This window comes from Apium graveolens, unplaced genomic scaffold (genome assembly GCF_009905375.1).
Source record: "Apium graveolens cultivar Ventura unplaced genomic scaffold, ASM990537v1 ctg5279, whole genome shotgun sequence".
In the NCBI taxonomy this organism is placed as follows: domain Eukaryota; kingdom Viridiplantae; phylum Streptophyta; class Magnoliopsida; order Apiales; family Apiaceae; genus Apium; species Apium graveolens.
In genome coordinates this window covers 46,755-74,492 of record NW_027418908.1, presented here as the reverse complement: position 1 = coordinate 74,492, position 27,738 = coordinate 46,755, and the positions used below count along the sequence as shown (strand labels likewise).

General features: G+C 33.5%; 1 protein-coding gene and 1 long non-coding RNA gene across 2 annotated transcripts; one reads left to right on the top strand and one right to left on the bottom strand.

Annotated features, from left to right (window-relative positions):
* The first annotated feature begins 542 nt into the window (after positions 1-542).
* Positions 543-5,121, top strand: LOC141702554 (protein FAR1-RELATED SEQUENCE 5-like). Its single transcript, XM_074506219.1, has 6 exons — positions 543-564; positions 3,430-3,873; positions 4,002-4,314; positions 4,389-4,464; positions 4,552-4,662; positions 4,930-5,121. Exons 1-6 carry the CDS (start codon positions 543-545, stop codon positions 5,119-5,121), a joined length of 1,158 nt encoding a protein of 385 aa, XP_074362320.1.
* A 4,289-nt stretch (positions 5,122-9,410) lies between these two features.
* LOC141702550 (uncharacterized) lies at positions 9,411-9,779 on the bottom strand. Its single transcript, XR_012567181.1, has 2 exons — positions 9,629-9,779; positions 9,411-9,479 (listed from the first exon to the last, which is right to left on the bottom strand). It is a non-coding gene; the product is annotated as an uncharacterized LOC141702550 (long non-coding RNA).
* Positions 9,780-27,738: the final 17,959 nt, after the last annotated feature.

Genomic DNA, 27,738 nt, shown 5'->3' with positions numbered 1-27,738 from the left:
AGATCAAACTTAATGACTCCAGTCCGTAGGATGCGCAAAGCATCCAGAGGATCCTTGGCAGTCAATACTATGAGAAAACAAAACAAGAAAATATTAGACGCAAAATCTGTTAAGTAACGAGCTCATTTAAAATCTAAAGATCTTAGAAAAAGTCCATGACTGCATCTGATACTACATTCTAGAAAGATCAGTATGCCACATCAAAAGATTTGAGATGGTAATTTAAAAATCAGTCAAAATGAACCAAATCTTCTGCAATTTTTTTATAATTTCCTCTTGTTTTTAACTCGTACAATTAAAATATGAATTATTAGCAGATTTTATAAACAAGAAATGAATAGAGTTTATATACACACCTCGATAGGCGCATCCCTTTAGCAAACTAGCAATAAGAGATAAGCAGGTTCTATCATCGTCCACCACCAAAATGGTCACCATTTTTTCCTTAGTACTTCCATTGTTAGAACCATTGTTTTGATTATTTAACTTAGAAATCTCCATATCTCACACTCGAAATGAATTGAAATGTATATGCAATAGTGATGGGACCAAAATTTCGAGAGTGTATGGGCTAATATACAGATGTAGGTGTAATTTATCCAATGTGCCTAAATATATACAGCGTAGGGGATCTAGCTAGGGGCATTTAGTACATGACCAACATTGTGATAAATTATAATTAAATTGACTTTTTTTTATATAATATCTTCCTTAAAAAGTTAAGGAGTACGTCATAATTTCTCAATAAAGTAAAATATTATTGCGTTCGAACTCGCATTATAATAAAAATAGAATTTTATCATTATTTGAAATTGGATATGAATTTTAGAAAACGATACACGTAAGTTAAAGTTTATCGTTTTTATGATTTTAAAATTGACTAACATAGACAAAATTCACATGTTCTGCTGGTACAGAAATTCATGACTATACAAGTAGAAAATATACATAAAATTAATAAAGTAAAAACATAGCATTCGCATACTCAGCCTAATCGCGGTGAAGTATGGGCTCAGCTTAATTGGTAAAATTTGGGCGAAATTGTTACTTGTTATCCTCCGGCGTATTGGGTGTGTGGGCAACTGACCCCACTGAAATTTGAAAAACAGAAATTTTGAATGTTTGAATTTAATTAGGAAAAAAGTTATAATAAATAAGTTTTACCTTGACTCCTTTGAAAATATAGATTTACAGTAATAAATTGTGATTTGACCCCATACCATTGTGCATTATGGTAGAATCTGTTCATTATAAATATTTTGTTAATAATTCTAAATTATTTTCTACATTCATCTTGGTCTTTACAAAATTTTTGAACTTGTGGCTCGAATTTCTAGCTACGCCAGTGGTTATGCTCAAGGTTGTACTCTTAACAAAAAATTGTAGTTATTGTAAATGGAAAGTGAAAGGTTAGAAAAATTTGTTTAGTGTAATAAATCGGGGTTTAAAATAAATTTTGATTTTTTTATTCAAGAAAATTTTTATTGATAATTCTTTTTTCATATGAAATCTTTTTCCTATTGATTTCGTGAAATGAAATTTGGATAAAGCTAAATTTTCAATAGTTGAGTTTTCGATATAAACAGGTGGAGGGTTAAATATAAAGACAAGAGCACCTTCATTTTTCTTATAGAATAATCTCAAATTCATTATGGCATTTAATAGATGAGCAATACCTTTTTAGCAATACCTTTTTATTAAAAAAAAATTATAACAAGTAGTTCAAACAATATCTTCTTAAAAATACTAAAATAAATATTAGATTGAATATATAAGTGTGATATGTATGGATTAGCTGAATCGAAGTTCTGTCCGCTTTTGGTTGACTATAAATTTCAAAGAATATTTGGTTCGAGGACCCACAAAAAAATATGATTTACGTTAATTAGTCCAAAACAATTAGCAAAAAAAGGTTATAAGAATTTTTAGTTCCTTGACAAGAAAAGGTTTAAAATATTGCTCAGGTTCAAATCTCTTCAAAATATATTAAAGGAAATAAAAAAAAGAGAACTGAAATTCACACCACAGTATATATATATATATATATATATATATATATATATATATATATATATATATATATATATACGACAATTTTCAAATACAAACCAATTTTAGAATAAAAATTACAAACTAGTGATTGATATAGGTATAAGTAGTGATTATAAACTAGAGAAAATATAATATTTTAGCTAGTGTATTACTTCATTAGATGTAAAAATATATTGTGTTGATTATGTTGGGACTCCATAAAATAGTATTTTAGTGAGGTTATTATTTTATGGATTACAATTTATTTGAGGTTCACACACACACATATATATATATATATATATATATATATATATATATATATGATAGTGCTCTAAAGAGAACTTCTGAAACTGAAAACCGTAAGAATTTTCGTAATTAAAATTGCTGACTTTTAAAAAGGTAAAATTTTGAATTCGGAAATTGATGATTTTGTGCAAAGTAAAAATTTTAAATTTTATAAAATTACAAACTTTAGCTACGAAGATTACAAGTTCTCATAATTCTCATTTTAAGAAGTTCTTATTTGAGCAATATATATATATATATATATATATATGTATGTATATAAGCAATTGTTGAAATGAAAATAATTCTTATTATATAAGTAGAATGAAATCACAGCCATTTATTTTTTTCCCAAAGATTCATCCGATCCGTTTATTTTGTTATTAATTCAAAACCTTGAAGACATTTATATGGTCTAATTAATTTCAAGGTCACCATTTATTTCTATTCTTTCTCTCTATACTATTTCTCTCTCTAAGTTTTCTCTATCAATTTCCGCATCCCGTACATTCTCTATCTTTCTTCAATTTTTCTTTTTCGTGATTATCACTGAGCTCACTAAGTTCATATCTTGTTTCTTTTCATTTTTTGTAATCGATTGATTTCATAGGTATTCTAAAGCACGATTACTTCAGATTTGTTGAAAATTTCTATGAATTAAGGTAATTACTTGCGTTTTAAACTCTTTTTATGTGTTTCATACCTTTCAGTTGATTTAGTAGTTTAAATGTAAAATTTAATAGTTACTTTCACTGATTATTCGACTATTATTAGTGATTATGTGTTGTGAGCTAACTTTGATTGTAGTGCGTTTGTAGTTTTATTTCTTATGTATATTGAATTTGTAAGTTATTATTGGTATTTTTTTTAGTGATTATAATTTTATGTGAATCAGTGTCATTTGCTTATGTCTTAAGCCTTAACTGATTATTTGACTACGATTAGTGATAATGTAGTTATTAATTAATTTTACATGTGGTACATTTGTTATCATTGATGTTGCTTTTTTATTTGTAATTGTAAACAAGTGTATTGTTAGTGATTGTTGGTTAATTATGCTATATTAATATATTTTAGTTTGTTATGACTGAATTTTTTATATGTTTTTAGGTTCCAGTTGCGGTGATTCGTCTCATATTAGCCGTTTAGTAGGTGATTATGTATCTAATGGCGGTAACAGTTTATCTGAAAGTGAGATTTCTATTTCGTGTTTTAATATTACACATGGTGGTCATAAGTATTACATTCCAAAGTATAGTGGTGATATTTCTAAACCAGAGGTTAATCAGAGTTTTGATAGTTTGGAAAAAGGTATTGAATTTTACAAGGAATATGGGAGGTTGTCTAGATTTAATGTGAGGTTGAATATTGAAATGAAAGATGATAGGGATGAAATAATTTTGAGAAAATATATTATTTGTGGGAGAGATGGTTTTAATGATCTGCCTAGAAATTTAGATGAAAGTTCTAGTAAAATTGTTAAGCGTAGGAGGACTGTTTCAGGGAGGTGCGGATGTAAAGCAATATGTGTTTTCAAACGTATTGGTCCGACAAGTATGTTATTGCAGTGTTTGAGGAAAAACACAATCATCCGTTAGCTTCTGAAGATGGTCTTCAATTTTTGAAAGCAAATAGAGAAATGACTCATCGTATGCGCTAACATGTTGTTGATACTGCTAAAGTGAATATTGGTACTAGTAAATCTTTTACTTTGATGAAGGAACAGGTTGGTGGTTATGGCAATATTGGTGCTTCGGTACATGATTTTCAGAATTTTAATAGAGATTTAAGGTGTTATGTTGGTGAGGCTGATGCACAGATATTGCTGGAAAAGTTTAAAGTTTTACATGAGACATGTGAATCATTTTATTATGCATATGATGTTGATTGTGAGGGTCATTTAACGAATCTTTTTTGGGCTGATGCTACTGCTAGAAGAAATTATGAATTAAATGGAGATGTTGTATCCTTTGATGCTACATTTAATACAAATCGGTATATTTTCTACCATTTTAGGTTTTTTTTTAATTGTATGATTCTTTTTGACCATTTTGTGTTTATTTTAACAGGTATAACATGATCTTTGCTCCTTTTACCGGTGTGGATAAACATGATCTATGTGTCACATTTGCTGCATGTCTTCTTGTTAAGAAGGATAACAGTCATTATACATGGGCGTTCAGCATTTTTTGAAGCAATAAAGCATAATCATATTCTTATGGTTCTGACCAGTGTCATGCAATGAAAGCTGCTGTTCCTGAAGTTTTTAAAGCAACCAATGAATATCCTGCCACTAAGCATCGTTTATGCATGTGGCATATAATCCAGAAATCCCCTCTTAAGGTATGTTAGATGATAATTTTTAAATTTATTTTTTTATTTTGGTGATTTATTGCATTTGGTTGTTACTGTTTTTGTTAGATTGATTTATATTTTTTAACCAATACCATCTTCTTTGAAAATGATCACTGATTTCGCTTCTATAATATTATTTGTTGGTAATATTGATTTTCTTTGTTTGGCTTTTTTGGCTTCTTTTATTTATCGTTTTTAAGTTGTTGAAGTGATTTCATTGTTTGATTTTTGTATTTGCTGTAATTTATTTGTCAGCTTGGCAATCAATTGTGTAAGGAAACTGACTTTATGGAGAAGATGAAGAAATTTATCTGGTCTTCAACTATTGAGCCTGATGAGTTTGAATCAGGGTGGTTATCAGTTATGAAAGAGTTTAAACTTGAATGGAACAAGTGGTTAGGAAAAATGTATTCGCTTAGAAAGTCTTGGATTCCTGCGTATTTTTGAGGTGAACCTGTGTTTGGGTAAATGAGAACTACCTCGCGGTCTAAAAGTGAGAATTTTTTCTTTAGTCAGTTTTATAGATAAGGGAGTACTTTATGTGAATTCTGGTTTCGGTTTGAAAATGCTATGGATAAGCGGCGGAATGAAACTCGTAGATTAAACCATGAGTCCAATTCAAGCCTGCCAATTACTGTTTCAGAGTGGTTCATTGAAGATGATGCCACTGATTTGTTTACAAGAGCTATTTTTTATAAACTTCAAGATGAGATTATTTCTTCTTGTTTGAATATGCAAATCAAGAAAATGAGTGAAGAAATTGACGGCATTACTTGTTTGGAAATCAGAGATGTTAAAGTGAAAGATAAAATCTTTAAGGTAATTGTATGATATTTCATTAATTACATAGTATACTCTGTGTTGGTGATTATTATATTTGATTAAATTTTGCAGGTGAGTGTCAGCTATGATCATGATGTGTGTTCATGCAATAAGTTTTTTATGTGTGGTATTTCTGTGGTTTAAAACAAATTGGATTAGTTAAATTCCCCAAAAATATGGTTTTCAATCGTTGGATGAAAATTGCTGAAAGTGGCAGTTCTTCAGTGTCTTTTGTTATTTCCGAAGATCATCTTAAAATACAAAAGGTTGCAGTCAAAGTTAGTCATATCAGGTTTGAATTCCGTAAAGTGGTTAACAAAGCTGGTACAGATTTAGATAAGCTGGATCATGTTCATTCGACAGTAAAGCAATTAAGTACTAATATGGATGATGGTGATGGTAGTGGAGGTGTTATGTCGAAAGCAGAGTTTATGGCAAATGTAGTTGGTCAGAAGCTGACACAAGATGTCAAGGTTAAAGTACCAAACATATGTAAAAATAAAGGGTCAGCCTTGAAGAGATATATCAGTCTAAAAGAGAAGGCAATGAATAATGCAAATAAGAAGCCTTAGAAGGGTAAACAATGCAAAGCAACTGCTCATGACTACATGAAATGTCCACGAAAAAGAGAAAAGAAGTACAGTTCATGCAACTAGTATTCCAGATTATTTTTCCCTTCAAGGATTATATCCTCTACCAAACTGCATTTTAAGTTAAAGGTTTTTATTTTTGTACTTATGTTTTCATGGTATTCTAAAAATGTCTTTTGATTTTGCGACTGCCTGATATTCGTAGAGTAACCAATGATTTCACCTTCTAGGAATACCGAAAAAGAAATAGTTGCATATATATTCTAAAATTCGAAACACAAATACAAAGACATGAATTTTGCAAGTCATTATATTTGATGTGAAGATAATAATCAATAGAAGTATAGTTTAAAACTCATACGATGATTTTCCTAAAAATTTTGGAACAATAATTCTGAATTTTGTCATGCAAATATTCTAATATTTTGGATTAGCTATTGTTGTAATCTTGTGGCTTCTTGAGTTTAGTTTCCTCAATGTTACTATTATGCGTCTCACACTCTTATATCTTTAATAAATTAGAAAATTGATATTTAAGTACCAAACCATCTCAAGGAGCTTCTTGTGTATGTATTTTTAATATTTTTCATAAAAGTTACAATTTGAAAACATTTATTTAATTAGATGAAAAATATATTAAAAGTTTGGTCAACTATGGGGTTTTACTATTTGCACCACTTTTACTAAATATATTGATTTTTCTCAAATAGTTAACTCAATTGACACACCGTCTTTACGTGCACGATCTACAGAGTGTCTAGAATAAAATTACTCAAAAATATATTTTTAGGAAGTGCAATAAAAAACCGGAGATAGCAGTTTTTAGGCAGTAAGCATTTTTGGTGATTACTCTTTGCATGACCTTGACTCCGATATTTTTGTTAAATCTAAAATTTAACATTTTAAGTTCAAATTTTAAAGAGGTCTTCCTCGCTGTATAGGTTATCAACTGTTCATGGTTTATAAGTTTTAAAAAAAATTGAGGGCCATGTTTATGCCCCTGTCAGTACCACGTAACAGTTTGGCTTTCTCGACATTGTTCACTAAAACGGACTTTTCTCCGAAACCGTAAATCACCTTGACACGATCTTTATATATTTACAAACTACGAAAGAAGTTTTTTACAGTTACGGTAAGTGGAATTCAAAATTACAAGTTTTACATTTCGTAAATCCCTAAACGCACACAAACATAACAACGGGTATATGCGTAACGATTCCCGAGTTTACTACGTGTTGGTTTTCTTAGTGTATGTGTTGGTGTTGGTTTTCTTCGGAATGTTTTTTATGGTATTTTTGGAGATTTGGAACTCTTGCATCAAAATTGTGATGGTGGTAAATATCACAAGAAATTTCTTTCGACAACAAAAGACAGTTCATAATTTGTCAATCTTGGAAAAGAAATTCAGAAACAATAGAAATAAGCCTAAAAGATTTTTTAGAATTTCCGTGGATACACTGTTTCAAATTATCGACAATAACTTCTAATAGAGGTAAAAAGATTGAACATAAACTCGCCTTTCTTCTCATTAATCGAAACTGTTTCAAGTTATCGACAATAACTTCTAATAGAGGTAAAAAGATTGAACAGAAACTCGCCTTTCTTCTCATTAATCGAAACTGTTACTATTAGAAACCTGAGCGAAAAAGACATAAACAACTCGATTCCATGAAAGTTTAGATGAATCTTCGATCTCATTAATCACAGATTTTATATCTGAAACTATAATATTAGGTGGTATGTTTTCATAAACCTAATTTTCACATAATATTTTCTAGATAAATAATAAAATTGAAAAATTAAAGTAACATAATTGAAGTCTTAAAACCAATCGTCAGAGTATGAACTAAGCGAATCAATTATTAAAACCACAAGATTTTTCTTGTCATTACGCAATCGCTGCGAGCATAATTTTTTTTTTATCAAACCAAGGGGGAAATAGTTCCAAATAGTTGATGCAAGTCCTCCAAAGTTGTTGTTGTCATTCAGAAAGCAACCACGCCCAAAAATCCTCGCCCATTCCCTAATAAAATTTCACACGGGAATTATTAATTTAATTATGAGGTAAAAGTAAAATTGTATAGATATTTGTAGTTTAAAATTTTAAATGCTAAGCTACTACTGTAAGCTAGGATAATACCTGCTGATCATAATTAGACTGATGATTTCCTTTCGATTCAAAATGGGGAGTCCCAGTGTTGCATCCATTATCATGATACTATAATATTTGTCATATACAGGATTAATTAGTTTAGCATTGAAGATGAAAAGCTAAGAGACTCATGTTCAATTTTAACACCTGGTATTGTAATTTCTTAATTCCATTTAACATGAAACATATATCAACATCTCATACTAGCGGAGTTATCAAGTTTAATGCTATGTATTTGTAAAATATTAGTAATTGCTTGTTTCACGTGAAATGACTATGATGTTAACATGATATCAGATCCTGATATCCCTGGTTACCGGAGGACTCAAGCGAGTCCCTCCTACCCCAATATTCTCAATAACTATTGAAAAGATTGATATTGTACTTTGGTGTGCCCAAAAATGGGACGAGATCCCCACTGGGATCCCCACTTAGTAATTGAAAATCGTAAGAATTTTCGTAATTAAAATTGCTGACTTTTAAAAAGGTAAAATTTTGAATTCGGAAATTGATGATTTTGTGCAAAGTAAAAATTTTAAATTTTATAAAATTACAAACTTTAACTACCAAGATTACAAGTTCTCATAATTCTCATTTTAAGAAGTTCTTATTTGAGCAAAATATATATATATATATATATATATATATATATATTGAGAATATTTGAGCAAGATATCCCCACTTGTCCATGCATCAATATATTTTGATATCTGAATAATTTTTCATATGTTAAGTCTATACCTCATCAAGGTCTGTGTTCACCTTTTCAGCATTTGGCATATCTTTTTCTTCCAGAAAGGTATCTCCAAAATCAAAATTGTTTCCAACGTAGTAGTCTTGATATTTGTTCTACATGTGATAACACGTAAAGGAGAAAGATGAAGATAATCATGCGGAAATATATTGATATCTAAATAATTTTGCAAATATTAAGTCAGTTCCTCATCAAGGTTTGTGGGCACCTTGTCAGCATTTGGCATGTCTTTGTTTACCAGAAAGGCACCTCCAAAATCATAATTGTTTCCGACGTCGTAGTCTTGATTTTTGTTCTACAAGCGATGACACGTAAAAGAGAAAGATGAAGATATTCATGCACACTTGTAGAAATTTTAAATTCTAAGACAAGATGTATAGAAGAGAAAGAGCAGAACATAAATTTATGTTAATTTTACCTCAGCATCAGTTGATTCGTTTTTCTGCTCAGGGACAACAGAATCGATTTGAGGATATGCAAAATCTCTCTGTGAAACAAATGTACTATAAATTTAAAAGTCTTTTAATATATTGTTCTGGTTAAATTTGAAGATGAGAAGCTATTTCTGAGACACTCCTCAACAAACAATTAGTCCTCTGTGTATTTGCAGCAATGTATCAATATCTAAATAATTACCTCATCAAGGCTTATGTGCGCCTTGTCAGCATTTTGCATGTCTTTGTTTAGAAAGGCATCTCCAAAATTAAAACTGTTTCCGATGTAGTAGTCCTGATTGTTGTTCTACATGCGATAACACGTGAAGGAGAAATATGTACATAATCATGCAGAATATATCAATATCTAAATAATTCTACATATATTAAGTATATACCTCATCAAGGTCTGTTTGCACATTGTCAGCATTTGGCAAGTCTTTGTTAACCAGAAAGGCATCTCCAAAATCAAAATTGTTTCGTATGTAGAACTCTTGATTTTTATTCTACATGTGATAACACGTAAAGGAGAAAGATGAAAATAATTAGGCATATTTTGAAATTTAAATTGTAAACCTTAAGTTGTTTAGCAGAGACAGAGTAGAACATGAATTTATGTAAACTTAATATACCAAATCAGTTGACTGATAGGTACTTCCATAAACGGAAACGTTAATTTGATCAGCAGATCTGTATTGTTGCTCAGGGACAACATTATCAAATGTAGGAGATGCGAAATTTCTCTGTGAAGCAAATGTATTGTAAACTTCAAGTGCACCGCTAGTATAGTAGTTTTGTGGCTGTGTTTGTTTAGAAAAGCCATTCTGATTCATGTGAATCGGAGCCAAAGTTTGGACAGAATTAAATCCACTGCTAATCTTGTCACTGCTAGAAAATTCGGGTGTTTGTGGCTGGTACATCAGACTGGGATATGTACCGTTTGTTAGTCCACTTGGAGGAAAACCTGTAGCATTACAAATCAAATAGTTTTCACCCAAGCTCATTCATGTTAACAAATGCCTGACAGAATCGTGTCAACTGTTTAATTACCTGGACTGGTTAGTAGCTTAGATTGTCCGTAACCTAGTAGTTCCTTATGGCTGAGAAACGATGAGGACCACCTTTTCCCATTTTGGAGTGTTTTAAACAAGTCTGGATTTTGTTCTGCTTCAGACTGTTTCTCTTGGTCGATTCGGTACTTCTGCGAATATTAGAATAAAGAAGACATTAGAACAGCAAAATTAGAAATTCTCGTCACACAGAAGAAAAGGAGAAAAGAGGGGGAGGAACTAACTTGCAAGTGACTGGCTACTTGTTCCCTCCTCAGTCCAGGCACATTCATTACGGTAACAATGTTCCTCGGAATAGATCCTACAACAAAAATTCATCGCGGACAATTCAAGTATGTGAGACATAATCGACATCATTAAACTGTAGTGAAAGACATGTTAAAATGTAACATCTTACCTTGAGGCCCTAGATGCTGCACAGCTCTTACAAACTTGTCATGGAGAAAAGGTGTCCAATTAAGCTTGTTCTTTTTTGTTAGAAGAGCTTTGTCTTTCGGAACTCTGTTTTTGCCATGATTATGATCTTCATTATCAGTTATCTGAAGCTTTCGCTTCGATTTCTTTTCATATAACTTATTACCAGTGTCATCTTCATTGTCCTTAGCAGAACTATCATCAGATATTAAGTTTTTCCCTTTAGCTAGATTCTTTTTCCATTTGTTCACAAAATCCCATATTGATTTCAAGTCTTCTGTAGTAATGGGCTTAACTACGAAAAGGGAAGCTCCACTCTGACTTCCCTCGCATAGATTACTAGCTTCTCTGTCACCTGACATCACTAACAATAAAATTTCAAGAGTTTGATTAGTCTGTTGGTGAAGATCATTGAGGGAACTGTACAACTAAAATTGAGGAAAAAAACAATCAAAAAGATTGATACTAATCATCTGAAAAACTGATCTAAAAACCGAGCAACCGCCTTCTTAATATCGTTTACTATTGCATGAAAAATTTATTATGCGCTTCAAAAAAATTGCGGTAATAAAAAAAATACCTAACATAGCACTAGATAAAACTATTTTTCATAAAGCGCGGTTATATATTAATGAAATTTAAATTCAGTTATAGTGACACTCACATACAACCGGTAATTGAAAATCTTGATGAATCCATCTTTGTAGTTCAAACCCATCCATGCCTGGCATGTGGACATCAGATACCACCAGATCAAACTTAATGACTCCAGTCCGTAGGATGCGCAAAGCATCCAGAGGATCCTTGGCAGTCAATACTATGAGAAAACAAAACAAGAAAATATTAGACGCAACATCTGTTAAGTAACGAGCTCATTTAAAATCTAAAGATGTTAGAAAAAGTCCCTGACTGCATCTGATATTATATTCTAGAAAGATCAGTATGCCACATCAAAAGATTTGAGATGGTAATTTAAAAATCAGTCAGAATGAACGAAATCTTCTGCAATTTTTTTATAATTTCCTCTTGTTTTTAACTCGTACAATTAAAATATGAATTATTAGCAGATTTTATAAACAAGAAATGAATAGAGTTTATGTACTCACCTCGATAGGTGCATCCCTTTAGCAAACTAGCTATAAGAGATAAGCAGGTTCTATCATCGTCCACCACCAAAATGGTCACCACTTTTTCCTTAGTACTTCCATCGTTAGAGCCATTGTTTTGATTATTTAACTTAGAAATCTCCATATCTCACAGTCGAAATGAATCGAAATGTATATGCAATAGTGATGGACCAGAATTTCGAGAGAGTATAGGCTTATATACCGATGTAGGTGTAATTTATCCAATGTGCCTAAATATATACCATGTAGGACATGACCAGCATTGTGATAAATTATAATTAAATTGTCTTTTTTTTATATAATATCTTCCTTAAAAAGTTAAAGAGTACGTCATAATTTCTCGATAAAGTAAAATATTATTGCGTTCGAACTCGCATTATAATAAAAATAGAATTTTATCATTATTTTAAATTGTATATGAATTTTAGAAAAAGATACGAAATTTAAAGTTTATCGTTTTTATGATTTTAAAATTGACTAACATAGACAAAATTCATATTTTATGAACTTATAAGCTGAGCTAACTCAGCGGAACCAAGGTCCCCAATACCTGGCATGGAGCCCGCCTAAGGAAATTCTACCAATAAGGAAAAAGTGCACACCCAGGAAACACATCTACATCTATATTATGATATTTTGATGTAAGCATTGTCCTCATTCACCCCAGAATGTAATTTTGCTCTCAATATAAATGAAAAACTCTACTTTAAGTGATCCACAGCTTGAACCAATTTCATTATGTTGTTCCTTTATTTGCTATCAAATTTAAACAAATGCAGCCCATGTGTACTCAAAGATTTTATAAAAAGGGTATAGAAATTTTATCCCACCCCAGGGAGAAAATTCTATCAAATTAAAAATTACCCCTACCCGAGGTCCTATAAAAGCTCAGCCCATGAGTATTCATAAAATCTTGATAAGTCAAAAATTTTTACCCCATCCCGGGGTCCGCAAAAACGCAACCCATGTGTAATAAAGCTTCTATCAAATTGAAAATGACCCCATCCCGGGGTCCGCAAAACACATCCCATGTGTATTTATAAAATATTTTTCTATCAAGTTAAAAATTACCACTACCCGGGGTCCTATAAAAGCTCAGCCCATGAGTATTCATAAAATGTTGGTAAGTTAAAATTTTTTACCCCATCCCGGGGTCCGCTAAAAATACAGCCCATGTGTCCGCTAAAACACAGCCCATGTATCCAAGTCAGAAGTTCTAAACATGCAAATCAATATGAAGGAAACGAAGCATAATAACATTAAACTACCCCGGGGAAACACACCCCGGGGGGGCAACTCGAGATTCAAATTACAATCAAGTCTAAAAAGCCAAAAGGCTTAGTTCGGAACGACTTCGGCTAAAAACAAGAAAATAGAAATTACATGCCAAAACATGGCAGAGTCTTCAAGCTTCAAACGGCAGAGTCGGCGGGAGGAGAAGGAGGCTGCTCTGGATTACCCTCTGGTACAGGAGGCTGTTCGACAAGTGGCGACCCGGAGAAGGAGGGAACATTGCTGGACGTCCCAACACCGGACTCCATTGCCCGGAGAGCTTCCTTTTCCTGCTCCAACCGGGTCTCCTCTTCTATATACTTCTCCAAGAAGACGTCTATTGTACCATGAGACTCTTCGCCGAGATACTTTGAAGCAACATTCCAGCAGATCTGGATCTTCTCCAGCGCTTTGTCATTTAGCTCTTCGAAGTACGCGGGATTGCCCCGGAACCCTGCCAGAACCTCCTCGGGAGTGGGTCGGGCGGCAAGATCATCCCTCAACTTTTGATTTTCAGCCCTCATCTCCCGGACAGAAGCCTCAGCCCGGTCCTGCCTCTCCCGGATCTCGTCCAAAATCTTCTTACGAGCAGCAGCCTCCCTTGCACTCGCCTCCTTCAACTCCTGGATCTCCCGGGACAACCGCTCGGATTCAGTCTTATAGACCTCGGCATCATCAGCCTTCGCCTGAAGGCTCCGGGTTATACAAACCAGTCCAACAACCCGGAAGTTAGCCTGAAAGCATTATAAGTCATGATTAGGCAACACAAATACAAGAACACAAGAAGAAGGCAAGTAAGAAAAAGGCTTACAACAGTGATATCCTCCTGAAGCCCGACCAGGAAGTCGTCGAGGGGCTCCTTCTTGTATTTCTTCCTCTCCGCCGTGCTGGCATAATTCTCAAACAACTCCCTCCGGCGAGTCTCCGGGGTGAAACTTGCAAGCAGGGCGTTCAAAGTTTCCGGAATGTCCGGGGCCAGATCAACAACAGACTTCTTTGAAACCGGGCCCTTAGACACATCATCACCTTTGTCCCCGGAACTCGCGGGGGCGCCCTTCCTCTTTCGAGGTACTGGAACTCTTATCACATCCCCCTGCTGCACGTCCTCGGCCCAGGGCTCGTTGATCACGATTGTTGTCCTCCCCGGGCGAGACGGCGCCGCCTTCTGGGCCGCATCATCACCCTCTCCAACCTTCTTCTTCCCAACATCCACGCTCGTCATTCCCCCAATCCTTCGCAGCTTGGCCGACAGATCTTTAAGTTGGGCAGACATATTGGGGGATTAGGGAATCAACTTCGGAATACCTGAAAAGGAAAACAACAAAATATCAGTCCCGGATACAAGCACTCAATAAAAGTTACGGTATCAAAATAAAACTAAGGCAATAGACTTACATCCGGCAGCATGCATGTTTTCATTGCTAGTGAAATAGTCCCGGGTCCACTGCGTTCCAAGTGCCCCACAGAAGGCATAAGCCATCGCGAGAGCTGCTTGCCCGAGCCACTGGACCGGAAACCTATCTGTTTTAATTTCAAGTTTATGGAGTGGCATGAACTCCAGATCCCCACCCCGGACAAAAATGAACTCCCGGTGCCATCCCTTAAGCGACGTCAACATACTAACCGGGAGAACCATCTTATCAGAGGGGTACCCACAATCCTCTATCCTAAATATGAACTCGTAAATCAGCCGAGCGGTGGATCTCTTAATTTTAAAAATATGATGAAAAAGTTTGAAGGTGGGGGGGTAATTTTTGGCATGGCAGCAAGCTAACAACCAGCTGATCCATTTCACCGAATTCGGGGCTAGCTGAGTAAAAGGGATACCATAAACATCCCGGCATAGGGATTTGGTGAACTGATGTAATCCAAGGCGCATGCCCCGGAGATGCTCTAATGGAATACCAACCCATCCCCCCTCCGGTCGATGGTATACCCTTTCATGCTCCTCAGGCCATCTCCACTGATATGTGTCATCAAGGTTAAATGCAAGTCTAAGGGCGCCATCTACCTCGGCGTCCGTGTATTTCTCTTGGACCTCTTTATGAACTGCCCCACACTCATACCTAGTCCCTGGGGCGGTGAAGAATTTCCTATTCATCTCATCCTCATTATAAGGCTCCCGACCTCCCAAACCATCCGGGCCCCCATATGCCTCAGATAAATCTTTGTAATAAAAGCTCAGGGTCTTGGGGTTCACTCTGCACTAGACAAAGTATTCATCTACATCCTCCCATGACCCATCCGGATTCGATAGGGTACCCCCGGGACCTAATACTAGGGTCTGAGCTAAAACTTATTGAGGCTGGTCAACCCGGGGAGGCATCTCTACTAAACTACAGCTAGAAGAGGAAGATGGGTAGAAGGAGTTAAGTTCACCTAACCCGACAGGACGCTCGGGATACCGGTTCCTAAGAGTAGCAATACGTTTAAAACGGCTACCTGGCATATACTATACGTGTCTATATAAACGCACCCCGGAGTCAATGCCAAACCCGAACCCAACAACAAAAAAAGACAAAAAACAGAAAAAGTTTAGATACAAATCATGTACGTATCTTACCCCAAAAACAAGATCTACAACATATACATACATATACAACCAAAAAACACACCCCGGGCTCTTTAACTTTTTACACTACTAAAAACCCACTTTTTCGCATAAAAAACTACCAAAATCCATGTTATTTACACAAATGAGACACAAAGCCATTGGAAAAGCTACGCAAAAACTACACTACAAAGATTCAAGGCCAAAACATCAAGGCGGTCATGAAATACGATCAAGAAATGCAAAGTGGCGAAGCAAAAACTCTCGCAAAATAACTACATGCATTGCAAAAACATAAGGAAAAAGTGAAAAAGGAAGCAAAAGAATCGAGATACTTACAAATGGGCAGGAGAAAGAAATGTGGCTTCAACAAGAAATGCTCCGAAAATTCTCTGAAAATCTCTCTTGGCTCTCTCTGTGGAAGTGTTTGCGTAAAATAAAAATGGAGAGAAAATGCAAGTAATAATAGAGGGTAGAGAGAAGAGATGAACGGTTTTGTGATTAAGGGAACCGTCAGGGCCACGTGGCACCCCCTGATTGGCGTCAATTTAATAACCGCAGCAATTATTACCACTACTGCAATCATGTCACGGTGCGTCTTTTTAGGAAAATAAGGGGGGGGGGGAAATTGTACACTCAAAAGATACGCATAAAAAGTGTATATCTCTGACCCCGGCTGGAATCCCAACAGCCGCCTGGCATCCCGGATTTGCAGGGACAGCTTTTCAGAGTCTAGTTAAATCAAATGTCAGGAGTGTACTTGCCCATAAAACCATGCCCAAAATTCGAACTCAAAATCAAATGACTAACCAAGTCAACCCCGGAGTCTCATCCCCATTTGACCCCGGGGCTAGGGGGCAATAAATCAAACAACCCCCAAAATTTTCCAAAGTATTTCAATGACTCTCACCTTGAACTCAAGTCAAATGACTAACCAAGTCAACCCCGGAGTCTCATCCCCATGTGACCCCGGGCTTAGGGGGCAATGAATCAAATAACCCCCAAAATTTTCCAAAGTATTTCAAGGAATCTCACCTTGAACTCAAGTCAAATGACTAACCAAATCAACCCCGGAGTCTCATCCCCATGTGACCCCGGGGTTAGGGGGCAGCAAATCAAACAACCCCCAAAATTTTACAAAGGCGCCGCGGCACAAAGGTAATTACTCTACTCCCCCATCCGGGTAAACCCGCATAAGGGAGTGGGGGAAATGATAACCCATAACAATTCAGGCACAAGTGAAGAGGCCCAGGGCCTAAATACAAGACCCCAGGACACGTGGCGACATCACCACCGTCCAGGCCCCAGAGATCCTGAACAATCCTACGGTCCGGATCTGGCAGTACTCTGACGGATTCAGCATTAACCTTGAGGAGCCCAGGACACGTGGCAGCATCGCCACCGTCCAGGTATCCGGGATCCAAGACGTTCCTACGGTCCGGATATGGTAGTATTCTGACGCATCCCAGGCGTCCAGCTGCCCTACAGTCCAAAAGGCCAACCTACGGTCCAGATGAAAAGGGACAAACCCCTAAACCTTAGTAGGAGGCCTATAAAAGGTAGAATAGAAGGAAGGTTACAGGTTACAATCTTACATACTCTCTCCCTCACCTATACTTACATGCACACACGTACTCCTCACAAATATATTCGCATAATCCCAACTTTTCCCTCCTTCTCCTTAAAACCCCTTTCTCATTCTCACGCCGGAGGTGCCGCGGGGACGCTACCCCCCTCCGGTTCTGTTTTGTAGGTTCCCACCCTACAGCTACACCGCACGCCGCCGCCGTCGTAGTCCAAAAGGAGTTTGAGTCCGGGCCCAGCAAGGAGAAGGCCCCGGGGTGATCTGGGATTATCAAGCTCATTCATGTTAACAAATGCCTGACAGAATCGTGTCAACTATTTAATTACCCGGACTGGTTAATAGCTTAGATTGTCCGTAACCTAGTAGTGCCTTATGGCTGAGAAACAATGAGGACCACCTTTTCCCATTTTGGAGTGTTTTAAACAAGTCTGGATTTTGTTCTGCTTCAGACTTCAGACTGTTTCTCTTGGTCGATTCGGTACTTCTGTGAATATTAGAATAAAGAAGACATTAGAACAGCAAAATTAGAAATTCTCGTCACACAGAAGAAAAGGAGAAAAGAGGGGGGATAAACTAACTTGCAAGTGACTGGCTACTTGTTCCCTCCTCAGTCCAGGCACATTCATTACGGTAACAATGTTCCTCGGAATAGATCCTACAATAAAAATTCATCGCGGACAATTCAAGTATGTGAGACATAATCAACATCATTAAATTGTAGTGAAAGACTTGTTAAAATGTAACATCTTACCTTGAGGCCCTAGATGCTGCACAGCTCTTACAAACTTGTCATGGAGAAAAGGTGTCCAATTAAGCTTGTTCTTTTTTGTTAGAAGAGCTTTGTCTTTCAGAACTCTGTTTTTGCCATGATTATGATCTTCATTATCAGTTATCTGAAGCTTTCGCTTCGATAACTTTTCATATAACTTATTACCAGTGTCATCTTCATTGTCCTTAGCAGAACTATCATCAGATATTAAGTTTTTCCCTTTAGTTAGATTCTTTTTCCATTGGTTCACAAAATCCCTTATTGATTTCAAGTCTTCTGTAGTAATGGGCTTAGATACGAAAAGGGAAGCTCCACCTGACTTCCCTCGCATAGATTATTAGCTTCTTTGTCACCTGACATCACTAACAATAAAATTTCAAGAGTTTGATTAGTGTATTGGTGAAGATCATTGAGGGAACTGTACAACTAAAATTGTGGAAAAAAATCCAAAAGATTGATACTAATCATTTGAAAAACTGATCTAAAAACCGAGGAATCGCCTTCTTAATATCGTTTACTATTGCATAAAAAATTTATTATGCGGTTCAAAAAAATTGCGGTAATCAAAAAAATACCTAACATAGCACTAGATAAAACTATTTTTCATAAAGCGCGGTTATATATTAATGAAATTTAAATTCAGTTATAATGACACTCACATACAACCGGTAATTGAAAATCTTGATGAATCCTTCTTTGTAGTTCAAACCCATCCATGCCTGGCATGTGGACATCATATACCACCAGATCAAACTTAATGACTCCAGTCCGTAGGATGCACAAAGCATCCAGAGGATCCTTGGCAGTCAATACTATGAGAAAACAAAACAAGAAAATATTAGACGCAACATCTGTTAAGTAACGAGCTCATTTAAAATCTAAAGATGTTAGAAAAAGGCATCTGGTACTATATTCTAGAAAGATCAGTATGCCACATCAAAAGATTTGAGATGGTAATTTAAAAATCAGTCAAAATGAACCAAATCTTCTGCAATTTTTTTATAATTTCCTCTTGTTTTTAACTCGTACAATTAAAATATGAATTATTAGCAGATTTTATAAACAAGAAATGAATAGAGATTATATACATACCTCGATAGGCGCATCCCTTTAGCAAACTAGCAATAAGAGATAAGCAGGTTCTATCATCGTCCACCACCAAAATGGTCACCATTTTTTCCTTAGTACTTCCATTGTTAGAGCCATTGTTTTGATTATTTAACTTAGAAATCTCCATATCTCACAGTCGAAATGAATTGAAATGTATATGCAATAGTGATGGGACCAAAATTTCGAGACTGTATAGGCTAATATACAGATGTAGGTGTAATTTATCCAATATGCCTAAATATATACCGCGTAGGGGATCTAGCTAGGGGCATTTAGGACATGACCAGCATTTTGATAAATTATAATTAAATTGACTTTTTTTATATAATATCTTCCTTAAAAGTTAAGGAGTACGTCATAATTTCTCGATAAAGTAAAATATTATTGGGTTTGAACTTGCATTATAATAAAAATAGAATTTTATCATTATTTGAAATTGGATATGAATTTTAGAAAATGATACTTAAGTTAAAGTTTATCGTTTTTATGATTTTAAAATTGACTAACATAGACAAAAATCATATGTTCTGCTGGTACAGAAATTCATGACTATAAAAGTACAAAATATACACAAAATTATTAAACTAAAAACATAGCATTCGCATACTCAACCTAATCACAGTGAAGTATGGGCTCGGCTTAATTGGTAAAATTTGGGCAAAATTGTTACTTGTTATCCTCCGGCGTATTGGCTGTGTGGGCAACTGACCCCACTGAAATTTGAAAAACAGAAATTTTGAATGTTCGAATTTAATTAGGAAAAAAGTTATAATAAATAAGTTTTACCTTTACACCTTTGAAAATATAGATTTATAGTAATAAATTGTGATTTGACCCCATACCATTGTGCATTATGGTAGAATAGGTTCATTATAAATATTTTGTTAATATTTCTAAATTATTTTCTACATTCATCTTGGTCTTTAAAAAATTTTTGAACTTGTGGCTCGAATTTCTAGCTACGCCAGTGGTTATGCTGAAGGTTGTACTCTTAACAAACAATTGTAGTTATTGTAAATGGAAAGTGAAAGATTAAAAAAATTCGTTTAGTGTAATAAATCTGGGTTTAAAATAAATTTTAATTTTTTTAATCAAGAAAATATTTATTGATAATTCTTTTTTCATATGAATTCTTTTTTCCTATTGATTTCGTGAAATGAAATTTGGATAAAGCTAAATTTCCAATAGTTGAGTTTTCGATATAAACAGGTGGAGGGTTAAAGATAAAGACAAGAGCACCTTCATTTTTCTTATAGAATAATCTCAAATTCATTATTTCATTTAATAGATGAGCAATACCTTTTTAACAATACCTTTTTATTAAAAAAAATTATAAAAAGATGTTCAAACAATATCTTCTTAAAAATACTAAAATAAATATTAGATTGAATATATAAGTATGATATGTATGGATTAGCTGAATCGAAGTTCTGTTCGCTTTTGGTTGACTATAAATTTCAAAGAATATTTGGTTCGAGGACCCACAAAAAAATACGATTTACGTTAATTAGTCCAAAACAATTAGCAAAAAAAGGTTATAAGCATTTCTAGTTCCTTGACAAGAAAAGGTTTAAAATGTAGCTCAGGTTCAAATCTCTTCAAAATATATTAAAGGAAATAAAAAAAAGAGAACTAAAATTCACACCACAGTATATATAAATATATATATATATATATACACGACAATTTTCAAATACAAACCAATTTTAGAATAAAAATTATAAACTAGTGATTGATATAGGTATAAGTAGTGATTATAAACTAGAGAAAATATAATATTTTAGCTAGTGTATTACTTCATTAGATGTAAAAATATATTGTGTTGATTATGTTGGGACTCCATAAAATACTATTTTAGTGAGGTTATTATTTTATGGATTACAATTTATTTGAGGTTCACATATATATATATATATATATATATAATAATGCTCTAAAGAGAACTTCTGAAACTGAAAACCGTAAGAATTTTCGTAATTAAAATTGCTGACTTTTAAAAAGGTAAAATTTTGAATTCGAAAATTGATGATTTTGTGCAAAGTAAAAATTTTAAATTTTATAAAATTACAAACTTTAGCTATGAAGATTACAAGTTCTCATAATTCTCATTTTAAGAAGTTCTTATTTGAGCAATATATATATATTTATGTATATAAGCAATTGTTGAAATGAAAATAATTCTTATTATATAAGTAGAATGAAATCACAACCATTTATTTTTTTCCCAAAGATTCATCTGATCCGTTTATTTTGTTATTAATTCAAAACCTTGAAGACATTTATATGGTCTAATTAATTTCAAGGTCACCATTTATTTCTATTCTTTCTCTCTATACTATTTCTCTCTCTAAGTTTTCTCTATCAATTTCCGCATCCCGTACATTCTCTATCTTTCTTCAATTTTTCTTTTTCGTGATTATCACTGAGCTCACTAAGTTCATATCTTGTTTCTTTTCATTTTTTGTAATCGATTGATTTCGTAGGTATTCTAAAGCACGATTACTTCAGATTTGTTGAAAATTTCTATGAATTAAGGTAATTACTTGCGTTTTAAACTCTTTTTATGTGTTTCATACCTTTCAGTTGATTTAGTAGTTTAAATGTAAAATTTAATAGTTACTTTCACTGATTATTCGACTATTATTAGTGATTATGTGTTGTGAGCTAACTTTGATTGTAGTGCGTTTGTAGTTTTATTTCTTATGTATTTTGAATTTGTAAGTTATTATTGGTATTTTTTTAGTGATTATAATTTTATGTGAATCAATGTCATTTGCTTATGTCTTAAGCCTTAACTGATTATTTGACTACGATTAGTGATAATGTAGTTATTAATTAATTTTACATGTGGTACATTTGTTATCATTGATGTTGCTTTTTTATTTGTAATTGTAAACAAGTGTATTGTTAGTGATTGTTGGTTAATTATGCTATATTAATATATTTTAGTTTGTTATGACTGAATTTTTTATATGTTTTTAGGTTCCAGTTGCGGTGATTCGTCTCATATTAGCCGTTTAGTAGGTGATTATGTATCTAATGGCGGTAACAGTTTATCTGAAAGTGAGATTTCTATTTCGCGTTTTAATATTTCACATGGTGGTCATAAGTATTACATTCCAAAGTATAGTGGTGATATTTCTAAACCAGAGGTTAATCAGAGTTTTGATAGTTTGGAAAAAGGTATTGAATTTTACAAGGAATATGGGAGGTTGTCTAGATTTAATGTGAGGTTGAATATTGAAATGAAAGATGATAGGGATGAAATAATTTTGAGAAAATATATTATTTGTGGGAGAGCTGGTTTTAATGATCTGCCTAGAAATTTAGATGAAAGTTCTAGTAAAATTGTTAAGCGTAGGAGGACTGTTTCAGGGAGGTGCGGATGTAAAGCAATATGTGTTTTCAAACGTATTGGTCCGACAAGTATGTTATTGCTGTGTTTGAGGAAAAACACAATCATCCGTTAGCTTCTGAAGAGGGTCTTCAATTTTTGAAAGCAAATAGAGAAATGATTAATCGTATGCGCTAACATATTGTTGATACTGCTAAAGTGAATATTGATACTAGTAAATCTTTTACTTTGATGAAGGAACAGGTTGGTGGTTATGGCAATATTGGTACTTCGGTACATGATTTTCAGAATTTTAATAGAGATTTAAGGTGTTATGTTGGTGAGGCTGATGCACAGATATTGCCGGAAAAGTTTAAAGTTTTACATGAGACATGTGAATCATTTTATTATGCATATGATGTTGATTGTGAGGGTCATTTAACGAATCTTTTTTGGGCTGATGCTACTGTTAGAAGAAATTATGAATTAAATGGAGATGTTGTATCCTTTGAAATGTCCACGAAAAAGAGAAAAGAAGTACAGTTCATGCAACTAGTATTCCAGATTATTTTTCCCTTCAAGGATTATGTCCTCTACCAAACTGCATTTTAATTTAAAGGTTTTTATTTTTGTACTTATGTTTTCATGGTTTTCTAAAAATGTCTTTTGATTTTGCGACTGCCTGATATTCGTAGAGTAACCAATGATTTCACCTTCTAGGAATACCGAAAAAGAAATAGTTGCATATGTATTCTAAAATTCGAAACACAAATACAAAGACATGAATTTTGCAAGTCATTATATTTGATGTGAAGATAATAATCAATATAAGTATAGTTTAAAACTCATACGATGATTTTCCTAAAAATTTTGGAACAATAATTCTGAATTTTGTCATGCAAATATTCTAATATTTTGGATTAGCTATTGTTGTAATCTTGTGGCTTCTTGAGTTCAGTTTCCTCAATGTTACTATTACGCGTCTCACACTCTTATATCTTTAATAAATTAGAAAATTGATATTTAAGTACCAAACCATCTCAAGGAGCTTCTTGTGTATGTATTTTTAATATTTTTCATAAAAGTTACAATTTGAAAACATTTATTTAATTAGATGAAAAATATATTAAAAGTTTAGTCAACTATGGGGTTTTACTATTTGCACCACTTTTACTAAATATATTGATTTTTCTCAAATAGTTAACTCAATTGACACACCGTCTTTGCGTGCACGATCTACAGAGTGTCTCCAATTGCACGGAATCCACTACAACATTCAGGTATATTTTTAGGAAGTGCAATAAAAAACCGGAGATGGCAGTTTTTAGGCAGTAAGCATTTTTGGTGATTACTCTTTGCATGACCTTGACTCCGATATTTTTGTTAAATCTAAAATTTAACATTATAAGTTCAAATTTTAAAGAGGTCTTCCTCGCTGTATAGGTCATCAACTGTTCATGTTTCATAAGTTTTAAAAAAAATTGAGGGCCATGTTTATTCCCCTGTCAGTACCACGTAACAGTTTGGCTTTCTCGACATTGTTCACTAAAACGGACTTTTCTCCGAAACCGTAAATCACCTTGACACGATCTTTATATATTTACAAACTACGAAAGAAGTTTTTTACAACGGGTATATGCATAACGATTCCCGAGTTTACTACGTGTTGGTTTTCTTAGTGTATGTGTTGGTGTTGGTTTTCTTGGGAATGTTTTTTATGGTATTTTTGGAGATTTGGAACTCTGCATCAAAATTGTGATGGTGGTAAATATCACAAGAAATTTCTTTCAACAACAAAACACAGTTCATAATTTGTCAATCTTGGAAAAGCAATTCAGAAATAATAGAAATAAGCCTAAAAGATTTTTTAGAATTTCCGTGGATACACTATTTCAAATTATCGACAATAACTTCTAATAGAGGTAAAAAGATTGAACAGAAACTCGCCTTTCTTCTCATTAATCGAAACTGTTTCAAGTTATCGACAATAACTTCTAATAGAGGTAAAAAGATTGAACAGAAACTCGCCTTTCTTCTCATTAATCGAAACTGTTACTATTAGAAACCTGAGCGAAAAAGACATAAACAACTCGATTCCATGAAAGTTTAGATGAATCTTCGATCTCATTAATCACAGATTTTATATCTGAAACTATAATATTAGGTGGTATGTTTTCATAAACCTAATTTTCACATAATATTTTCTAGATAAATAATAAAATTGAAAAATTAAAGTAACATAATTGAAGTCTTAAAACCAATCGTCAGAGTATGAACTAAGCGAATCAATTATTCAAACCACAAGATTTTTCTTGTCATTACACAATCGCTGCGAGCATAAAATTTTTTTTATCAAACCAAGGGGGAAATAGTTCCAAATAGTTGATGCAAGTCCTCCAAAGTTGTTGTTTTCATTCAGAAAGCAACCACGCCCAAAAATCCTCGCCCATTCCCTAATAACATTTCACACGGGAATTATTAATTTAATTATGAGGTAAAAGTAAAATTGTATAGATATTTGTAGTTTAAAATTTGAAATGCTAAGCTACTACTGTAAGCTAGGATAATACCTGCTGATCATCATTAGACTGATGATTTCCTTTCGATTCAAAATGGGGAGTCCCAGTGTTGCATCCATTATCATGATACTATAATATTTGTCATATACAGGATTAATTAGTTTAGCATTGAAGATGAAAAGCTAAGAGACTCATGTTCAATTTTAACACCTGGTATTGTAATTTCTTAATTCCATTTAACATGAAACATATATCAACATCTCATACTAGCGGAGTTATCAAGTTTAATGCTATGTATTTGTAAAATATTAGTAATTGCTTGTTTCACGTGAAATGACTTATGTTATGCAGCTATTCCTGAGTCTTAATGATATGAAATATGATGTTAACATGATATCAGATCCTGATATCCCTGGTTACTGGAGGACTCAAGCGAGTCCCTCCTACCCCAATATTCTCAATAACTATTGAAAAGATTGATATTGTACTTTGGTGTGCCCAAAAATGGGACGAGATCCCCACTGGGATCCCCACTTAGTAATTGAAAATCGTAAGAATTTTCGTAATTAAAATTGCTGACTTTTAAAAAGGTAAAATTTTGAATTCGGAAATTGATGATTTTGTGCAAAGTAAAAATTTTAAATTTTATAAAATTACAAACTTTAACTACGATGATTACAAGTTTTCATAATTCTCATTTTAAGAAGTTCTTATTTGAGCAAAATATATATATATATATTGCATGAAAAATTTATTATGCGCTTCAAAAAAATTGCGGTAATAAAAAAAATACCTAACATAGCACTAGATAAAACTATTTTTCATAAAGCGCGGTTATATATTAATGAAATTTAAATTCAGTTATAGTGACACTCACATACAACCGGTAATTGAAAATCTTGATGAATCCATCTTTGTAGTTCAAACCCATCCATGCCTGGCATGTGGACATCAGATACCACCAGATCAAACTTAATGACTCCAGTCCGTAGGATGCGCAAAGCATCCAGAGGATCCTTGGCAGTCAATACTATGAGAAAACAAAACAAGAAAATATTAGACGCAAAATCTGTTAAGTAACGAGCTCATTTAAAATCTAAAGATGTTAGAAAAAGTCCCTGACTGCATCTGATATTATATTCTAGAAAGATCAGTATGCCACATCAAAAGATTTGAGATGGTAATTTAAAAATCAGTCAGAATGAACGAAATCTTCTGCAATTTTTTTATAATTTCCTCTTGTTTTTAACTCGTACAATTAAAATATGAATTATTAGCAGATTTTATAAATAAGAAATGAATAGAGTTTATGTACTCACCTCGATAGGTGCATCCCTTTAGCAAACTAGCTATAAGAGATAAGCAGGTTCTATCATCGTCCACCACCAAAATGGTCACCACTTTTTCCTTAGTACTTCCATCGTTAGAGCCATTGTTTTGATTATTTAACTTAGAAATCTCCATATCTCACAGTCGAAATGAATCGAAATGTATATGAAATAGTGATGGACCAGAATTTCGAGAGAGTATAGGCTTATATACCGATGTATGTGTAATTTATCCAATGTGCCTAAATATATACCATGTAGGACATGACCAGCATTGTGATAAATTATAATTAAATTGTCTTTTTTTATATAATATCTTCCTTAAAAAGTTAAAGAGTACGTCATAATTTCTCGATAAAGTAAAATATTATTGCAGTCGAACTCGCATTATAATAAAAATAGAATTTTATCATTATTTTAAATTGTATATGAATTTTAGAAAAAGATACGAAAGTTAAAGTTTATCGTTTTTATGATTTTAAAATTGACTAACATAGACAAAATTCATATTTTCTGGTGGTACAGAAATTCATGACTATAAAAGCACAAAATATACACAAATTAATAAACTAAAAACATAGCATTCGCATACTCATCCTAATCGCGGTGAAGTATGGGCTCGGCTTAATTGGTAAAATTTGGGCGAAATTGTTACATGTTATCCTCCAGGGCGTAGCCGGGCAACTGACCCCACTGAAATTTGAAAAACAGAAATTTTAAATGTTCGAATTTATTTAGGAAAAAAGTTATAATAAATAAGTTTTACCTTGACTCCTTTGAAAATATAGATTTACAGTAAAAAATTGTGATTCGACACCATACCATTGTGCATTATGGTAGAATCTGTTCATTATAAATATTTTGTTAATATTTCTAAATTATTTTCTACATTCAACTTGGTCTTTACAAATTTTTTAAACTTGTGGCTCCAATTTCTAGCTACGCCAGTGGTTATGCTCAAGGTTCTACTCTTAACAAAAAATTGTAGTTATTGTAAATGGAAAGCGAAAGATTAAAAAAATTCGTTTAGTGTAATAAATCGGGGTTTAAAATAAATTTTAATTTTTTTAATCAAGAAAATATTTATTGATAATTCTTTTTTCATATGAAATCTTTTTTCCTATTGGTTTCGGAAATGAAATTTGGATAAAGCTAAATTTCCAATAGTTGAGTTTTCGATATAAACACGTGGAGGGTTAAAGATAAATATAAGAGCACCTTCATTTTTCTTAT

Bases quoted from the DNA above. Each gene is read 5' to 3' on its own strand.
- LOC141702554 (XM_074506219.1), top strand. From the start codon at position 543: ATGGGACCAAAATTTCGAGAGT. The intron at 3,874-4,001 runs GTATGTTATTGC...ATACTGCTAAAG, and splicing joins CAAACGTATTGGTCCGACAA to TGAATATTGGTACTAGTAAA. The intron at 4,663-4,929 runs GTATGTTAGATG...TTTATTTGTCAG, and splicing joins TCCAGAAATCCCCTCTTAAG to CTTGGCAATCAATTGTGTAA.